We start from the raw sequence: 8,357 nt of genomic DNA, 5'->3' as shown, positions 1-8,357 counted from the left end.
GTTAATACTTCACTTTCTTTTCTTTTGTGAGTTATTGTAATATCTATTTTATTATTACTCTATTTTACTATTATTTTATTTTAATTCTTAATATTTTTTCTATTCATTATGCTTACAAAAAATGCCTATTTTTATATAAAAATTTATCATGAATTAATTATTTCCATATTTATTTTGTCTCTAATTAATATACTTGAAAATAAATAAGTGTGATAAAATTAATAATATATATTAGATTGAAATTAAAGAAAAAGATGTTAAAAAGTAACTATACAATAATAATGAATAGGATGATATATTTGTATTGAAGACGACCAAGAATAAAAATGCAATTTCATTCTAACAAAAATCTATCAAGAATAAATAATTTGGGATAATGCCCAAGTACCCCCTCAACCTATGCCCGAAATCTCAGAGACACACTCATACTATACTAAGGTCCTATTACCCCCCTGAACTTATTTTATTAATAATTTTTTACCCCTTTTTAGCTTACGTGGCACTATCTTGTGGGCCCAACGATGATTGACTTTTTTTTTTGAACTAGTGCCACGTAGGCTAAAAAGGTGTAGAAAATTACATATAAAATAAGTTCAGGGGGGTAATAGGACCTTAGTATAGTATAAGTGTGTCTCTGGAATTTCGGGCATAGGTTGAGGGGGTACTTGGGTATTTTCCCAAATAATTTTGAAACATCTTTCTATATATGACGTGAATAATGATCAAAGGTAAAAATATAATTTCATGAAAGCAAAAATCTACCAAGAATGATAACAAGAAAATTAAATAGTTCTAGAAATATCTTTAGTTATTATTATTAGCATTACCTCATTTTTGTTATTTCTTCATTTTTTATGAATTATTGTGATATTTATTTATTATATGGAAGTAAATAAATAATGATTATGCTTAGCTTTTAATAATTACGTATCAAGTATAATATTAGGTGGAATCAATCAAAATTAAAATTAAAATTTATATGTATATTTAATTTGTGTATTGAAATATCCTTTAATTTTGTGATCTTAAATATACTATATAACAAAATTATTCAGAAGTTATTTTCTTCTCGAAATAAAATTAAAAAAATAAGTTCATATAAATCGAAAAGGAGGGAGTCATATATTAAAAATGAAGTGTGTGTGTGTGCGCGCGTTTGTGCGTGCGTGTGTGTCTATATATTTCATACCAAATTTATTCTCTTTCTATATACGGAAAAGGGTCAAAAATACTATTGAACTATCCAAAATAGCTCAAAAATACTCTTGAACTATATTTCGGCTCAAATATACCCTTCCCGTCAAACTATAGGGTCAAAAATACCCTTCTCATTAACAGAAACTGTTAAACACCACTTGGATGCCATGTGGATAAGCCTATAGAGTTTCACTCATGCCACATAGACTAATAAGCTTACCTCTAATTTTCCCCAATTTTCTACATTTCCCTTAGAATTTAGAAACGTTTTCACAGGAGAACATAGAACCCCTTTTCCTCATTTCTCCATTTCTAGCATATCGTTGACCCTTTTGAGCTTTTTTTTTGACTTCCAACAACTGACTTCATTTTTCAGGTGGTGACATTATGGTACAGAGCACCAGAAATACTGCTTGGATCAAGGCACTACTTTGTTGATTTACTTTGCTTCATTCCAATTCCATTTGAAAGAAAGCCATTTTTATTGAAGTTGTTCAGGGATGGGTTGAGTGGCTACTGTTATGATACAAACCAAAATTAGAATTAAGAAAGAGGCTTAGGAGGGGTTAGAATTAAGAAAGAGAATTAAAAAGTTATGTATTTGAAACCTTATCTGCAAAATTGTTTCTAAGGAAATGGAGAAATGAGGGAAAGAGATTCTATGTTCTTAGTGAAATCGTTTCTAAATTTCAAGGGAAATGGAGAAAATTGGGGAAAATTAGGGGTAAGTTTATTAGTCAACGTGGCATGAGTGGAACTCTATTGGCTTATGTGGCGTGCCATGTGGCATCCACATGGCATCCAAGTGACATTTAACAGATTCTGTTAATGAGAAGGGTATTTTTGACCCAATAGTTTGACGAGAAGGGTATATTTGAGCCAAAATATAGTTCAAGGGTATATTTGAGTTATTTCAGATAGNATATATATATAAACACACACACAAAACTAATCTTAAGGAAGATATACATATCTTATACAGTTTTCATACAAGAAATTTTGAGTAAAATTTCCAAATTCTGTATATATTCTGAAGAGAAACTTCTACAATATTTGGTAAATGAAAATCTCCTGCTACATTTCGTGAATATGAGTCTAATTTTATATTGATAGGTAATTCTCCCGTTTCTCAACCATAAAATGAAAGAATACATGAACGATATTGGCACAAAATTTATACAGGCGCAACAACTTTTGACATGTTTGCCTGGAACTAAGATATATATCTTAAACATCACTTGTTTAGGAACATATAGGGATCATGAACTTATCAAAGAGTTACCTTTTCTCTCTTTGTTAACTGTTAAGAAATTAGCGAACCAGGTTATTCATTGTCTTGCTAGAGCGTCTGTTTCTATGTCTGGTTCGATGGGGGGTGAGATACTAACCATCTATCTCTTATTACTGATGTACTCATTTTCAATTCGAATAATACATAATGAAAGAACCATTGAAAAAAAAAACTCTATTAATGACTAAATTAACAAATAATCCAGTAGTATATCCGCTATAACTTAGTACTTTCTTTTGGTAATACCATCCCACTTCTTTGCTATGGCAAGATTAAGGATCTATTTGATCATGAGAATTATTCTCCGTTTTAAGGTTGTTATTTTGTTTTAATGAAAAAAATATTGTTTGATCATGAAAATTTTAAATATGGCTTGAAGTTAAACAAATTTTCCAGTTATTTATTAGCATTATTTTAGGAATTGATTGAGAAAAAAGGGGAGGATTATATTACGTTTCTTCATCTATGGAAAGTAAGTTTATTTTTTTCTACTTTTGACATATCAATGTTTAGACATGATACATAAACGCATTCTTTAAATTCACTTCATCTTGCATTTATGTCTTTCAATTTTGGATGCATGAGTAGACACTTAAACTTGTATAAAGTTGAATAAGTTATTAAATATATACGTCTTACGTTACATAATACACGTAAAACACCATGTAGGATGAATAATTGCCATGTAGGATGCCACATAGGACGTGCATGTCTACTTGTTTAATTACATACAAGTTTAAGTGCTTATTTATGCATACAAAATTGAAAGTCACAGACTATAAATGCCTATTGATGCCACATAGGACGTGCATGTCTACTTGTTTAATTACATACAAGTTTAAGTGCTTATTTATGCATACAAAATTGAGTCACAGACTATAAATACCTATTGAGATCAAGTTAAAAAGGACATTTTATATATTATGCCCAATGTAACGTTGTTAGTTAATTAAAGTTCTCAAATTGTTATAAGTTTGGACCTACATTCCACATGTTTATCAAAGAGAAGGCCGCACATAACTTGTGTGAGACTTGAGTAAATATTTTCCCTCAACAGAATGATGTATTGATTCCGGTTGAATTAATTTTTATAGGGTTTGAAATGAAATTGAGCTAATGAATGGACAGGTCAATACTTCGTCCAAACTTAAAAAGGTTGGACAAATTGAGTTTCATATACAATATACAAATAGGGGCACCAAGGACCATTACCTCCCTATTATGTCATCACTAAATTAGTCACAAACTAGTTCATAATTCTACTTAATTTGGTTAATTAACACTAAGATATTAAAACAAGAGATAGATTAAATGAAGTGACAACCCTCAATTAAGAAGAAGATAAATAAAAGTGATAAATTGAGGAAGAAAAGGCTAATATTATTTAGAAAAATATCGAGAACTTCTGTATGAAGTATTTGGCCCTCCTAGGCATAATGATGAGAAGTGCATATTATCTCTTATTTACGTTTTCTAATTTCTAAAATGTCAGCCAAGTTATATTCAGTAGAATGTTTGTGGGATTGATAATTAAACTATCCATCCCAAGCTTTACCTGGCCTGCACGTTCCTCCTCTAGCTGGTACCGGAATAACAATAATAAATTCAGTGTAATTTCACAAAATAAGATTTGAAAATAATAGAATATTTTTTTCTCTAGGATTTGTAATTAGATCTATCTGGCATAACATGTAAGACGCTATGTAGACACAATTTGTCATATAGGATGTTATGTAGAATATGTGTGTTTATTTGTTCAACTTTACATAAATTTAAGTGTCTACTTCTACATGCACACCTAAAATTAAATGACATAAAGTAAAATGAAACCAAATTAAAAAACACTTATTAGTCAAGCGCCTACTTCAATAAAAAAAAACGCTAACTAAAATAAAAAATGTTTCAAAAAAACATTGGCTATCTTCTTACTGACGACACAATCAAGTGCTGACACTCAATTCGTAGCGCTAACACGTATATATTATGTATATATTATGGCTTTTGTAATATTCTATTGATCTCTTTATGCCTAGGAAGGCCAACAACTTTAAACCAATTAAGAAGCAGAAGATTGAACTCTCAGTATTTAGGGATGATATAATTATTTGGCTGGCTCTTCACATCTACAATGAGCTAGCTGCTGTGTTGCATAGAAAATGACAATACTAGAAAATTCACAAATATACAGGTCAAATCACATTAAATCCTGACAAATATTTTTTTGTCTTCAAACTTAGGAAACATTTTTTTGGACGGCCTTCGCTAATAAAGGCCTATCCTATTAATTTCCTTGATTTTAATTTCATTTATAGATAATAAAAAAAAGATAATATAATTTGGTGGCCACTCAAACATGTATAGTTTTCATGAAGAGTTTTTGAATAGTGCGTAAATTAAGCGTATTTTGAATTATATGTAATATGAATTCTCACGTACACAATTTGAGATACATAAATAATTTAATATCAGAGTCTGTTCATGTCCACCCTTGATATTTATACATATCCCGTTCATGTCCGTCCTTGATCATGTATATTCAGTGGCGGAGTAATATACACTTGACGGGTATTGATCGATATTTTTTTGTAAGGAAATTATACTAACATAGTTAGACAAAAATATTTTTTATGTAGGTATATTATATATTGATATTCTGACTTCTATACAAATTAATTTTTTTAATATTTTAGCATATCCTAATCAAAATTTTCGAAAATGACTATTGCGAAAATTAAAGAGGTAAGTAATTAATTGATGATAAGTGATTGATTGATGATACATACATGTTATTTGGATTCTTCCAAAAAGAAACAAAAACTAGCTAGCTACCTTGCACTTTCCGTACTCGCAATCCTACTTTTTTTTCCTTCTCTCTTTTTGTCGGATTAGTGCCATTTTTCTTTCAAAAGAATTTATAAATTTAAATATCGTTTAGTTTTATATTTAAATTGTAACAAAAATTGACAAGAGAAATTATTTGAATGATAAACATTCTCTATTTCTACTCAAAAGTTGTAAAGTTTGAGTCATTAGAAAAAATATTAGTTATAATATCAATAGGCTAATCGTTGTTCGAAAATTTCACAATCACTTTTATACCTATGCACTCATGGCTAAATATTGTAAGTTGCACAAACTATCAAATTAACAACCTACAATTAAGTCTAATTAGTAGGTACTCCTCTGTTTCGGATTATTTTGTTCACGATTAAATTGACACAATTTCTTTTCAAATATTTATTTTTACCAAACTATTTATTCTTTTAAAATATCACATAATTTAATATGCAAAACACCCGCTAAATTGTTGGATATTTCCAAACTATTTGCCTTTTCAAATTCACTGTATATATCTTTCTACTTCCCAACTCTCTCACTCACACAAACTCCAATGGGTTTCCACATCCCTTCTACTTCTCCGGCCAGAAAATGGCTTGGTTTCGTCGCCGCCGTCTGGGTCCAAGCCATCTCCGGTAACAATTACACTTTCTCAAACTACTCCGACGCTCTTAAATCCCTCATGTCCCTCACACAGCTCCAGCTTAACAACCTCTCCGTCGCTAAAGACGTCGGCAAAGCCTTCGGCATCTTCGCCGGCTTAGCTTCCGACCGATTAGCTACTCCGGCCATTCTCCTCATTGGCTCAATAGAAGGTTTCATTGGCTATGGCGTTCAGTGGCTCGTTGTTAGTGGTCGAATTCAACCACTCCCGTACTGGGTCATGTGTATTTTCTTGTGTATGGGTGGGAACAGTACGACTTGGATGAATACTGCCATTTTAGTTACTTGTATTCGTAATTTTAGAAAAAATAGAGGCCCTGTTTCGGGAATTTTAAAAGGGTACGTCGGTTTAAGTACAGCTATATTTACTGACATTTGCTCTGCTTTATTTGCAAATGACCCTTCATCTTTCTTACTTTTGCTTGCTGTAGTCCCTTTTGTTGTTTGTTTCACGGCGGTTTTATTTCTCCGTGAAATTCCACCTTCTTCTACCGCTGCTGAAGAGCAAGATGAAGTTAAAAACTTCAGCATCATAAATGTTGTCGCAGTTTGTATAGCTGTTTATTTATTAGCATTTGACATTTCAGGCCCTCATGGCACTGTTTTTTCGCAATTATTTACTGTTATATTACTGATTTTATTGGCGTCGCCTCTGTTCATTCCCCTGTATCTAATGATGAAGAATTTTATTCGTTCCAATTCGGGGAATCTGGACTTTGAAGGTAACAATATTGCAACTGTGCCTCTTTTGGCTGAACAAATTGTGGAGAAGAAGGAAATGGTGATGGTGCCAGTGATTGGTGAAGATCACACAATATTTGAGGCAATGAGGACTGTGGATTTTTGGATATTGTTTTTCTCGTTCCTTTGTGGAGTTGGAACAGGTTTGGCAGTGATGAATAACTTGGGGCAAATGGGGTTGGCTATGGGTTATGTGGATGTGTCCATTTTCGTGTCATTCACAAGCATTTGGGGATTTTTCGGGCGTATTCTTTCCGGATCTGTCTCTGAATACTTCATCAAGTACGTAAACTGATCATTCTATACAACTTTGTTTTGTTGGTAGATTAAATACTGACTTTATCCGTTTGATTGGATATGGAGATTAAGAAGAAAACTTTTGATACTAATGAGAGTGCATGCCATTAACGTTAAGTGAATTTTTTTCTAAAAGATTAGAAAAAGGATTCCATAAAGAACTATGGGTAATTTGTTTCTTTTTACGTCTTAATTGTATCAGTCGCATTCGTTTACTGATCTTAGTTTACGTGTTTGAAGGAAAGCTGCAATACCAAGGCCTGTATGGAATGCAGCTTCACAAATTCTAATGGCTGTTGGATATATCCTAATGGCCATGGCTATCCCAGGATCACTATACATAGGCTCTATTGTTGTAGGAATTTGCTATGGAGTTCGTCTTGCTGTCACTGTTCCTACTGCCTCTGAACTGTTTGGTCTCAAGTACTATGGTCTCATCTACAATGTTCTTATCCTCAACCTTCCCGTCGGCTCATTTCTCTTCTCTGGTTTGCTTGCTGGTTTACTTTATGATGCTCAGGCAACAAAGACAGCGGGTGGTGGCAACACATGTATAGGTGCTCATTGTTACAGGCTTGTGTTCATAGTTATGGCTATAGCATGTATCGTTGGATTTGGATTAGATGTCTTGTTATCGATCAGAACCAGGAGCTTATATTCAAAGATTTACGCGAGCAGGAAATCAAAGAAGTCTGCTGTTTTATCTTAATTGGTCTGGATTCTTTGCAGTGCGAAGTCAAGTGAGAGGATGGAAGGGGGAATTTATCCTGCAGATATGATATTCTGTTGCTAGCTTGTGCAAACTGGCAAAGTTGCGGTGTTTGATTAGCTTGAATTTGTTGTCTGCCTGCATATTGCATGAGTTAATCTCGTTTTTTATGTGATCGTAGATATGTAAAAATATACTAAACATTGTTTTGTTGCCCCGTTTAAATGGAAGGCATTACAAATACCATCTGGGATGATCAAATGACTTGTTATTTCCATGAGTAAATTTTTGACTTGTTCCGTGGGCATTAGCAATGGATGTCAATGGCTGGATCATCTAATTTGAAGATATGGTTTATTTTTTGATAAAAATATCTTTTAAAGGTCTAAAGAGGTGACAAATTATCGTGCTTTTTTTTAATACATAAAAAGAAAAGGTATTTGTTTCGTCTTGTTAACCTTTTTGTTCTATTTATTTTGTCCTTTCCATTTTAAACCTTCTTGTGAAGTGGTAATGAGTTGAGAATTCTAGAAATTATAATGTAAATTGCACTAGGCAAGCCTATAGGCTTGACTCAGAAGACATTAAGAGAGGATTGATCTCGGATCATCTGTATGGATA

The 8,357-nt window shown here is 32.4% G+C and overlaps 1 protein-coding gene across 1 annotated transcript; it reads left to right on the top strand.

Annotated features, from left to right (window-relative positions):
* Window positions 1-5,779: 5,779 nt before the first annotated feature.
* LOC107002778 (protein NUCLEAR FUSION DEFECTIVE 4-like) lies at window positions 5,780-8,013 on the top strand. The gene is made up of 2 exons (XM_015200944.2): window positions 5,780-7,012; window positions 7,268-8,013. The coding sequence occupies exons 1-2, from the start codon at window positions 5,880-5,882 to the stop codon at window positions 7,734-7,736; spliced, it is 1,602 nt and encodes a 533-aa protein (XP_015056430.1). The 5' UTR covers window positions 5,780-5,879; the 3' UTR covers window positions 7,737-8,013.
* Window positions 8,014-8,357: the final 344 nt, after the last annotated feature.

This window comes from Solanum pennellii, chromosome 10 (assembly GCF_001406875.1).
Source record: "Solanum pennellii chromosome 10, SPENNV200".
Taxonomy (NCBI): Eukaryota; Viridiplantae; Streptophyta; class Magnoliopsida; order Solanales; family Solanaceae; genus Solanum; species Solanum pennellii.
The sequence above is the reverse complement of the archived record's forward strand: the minus strand, read 5'-3'. Positions and strand labels throughout refer to the sequence as shown.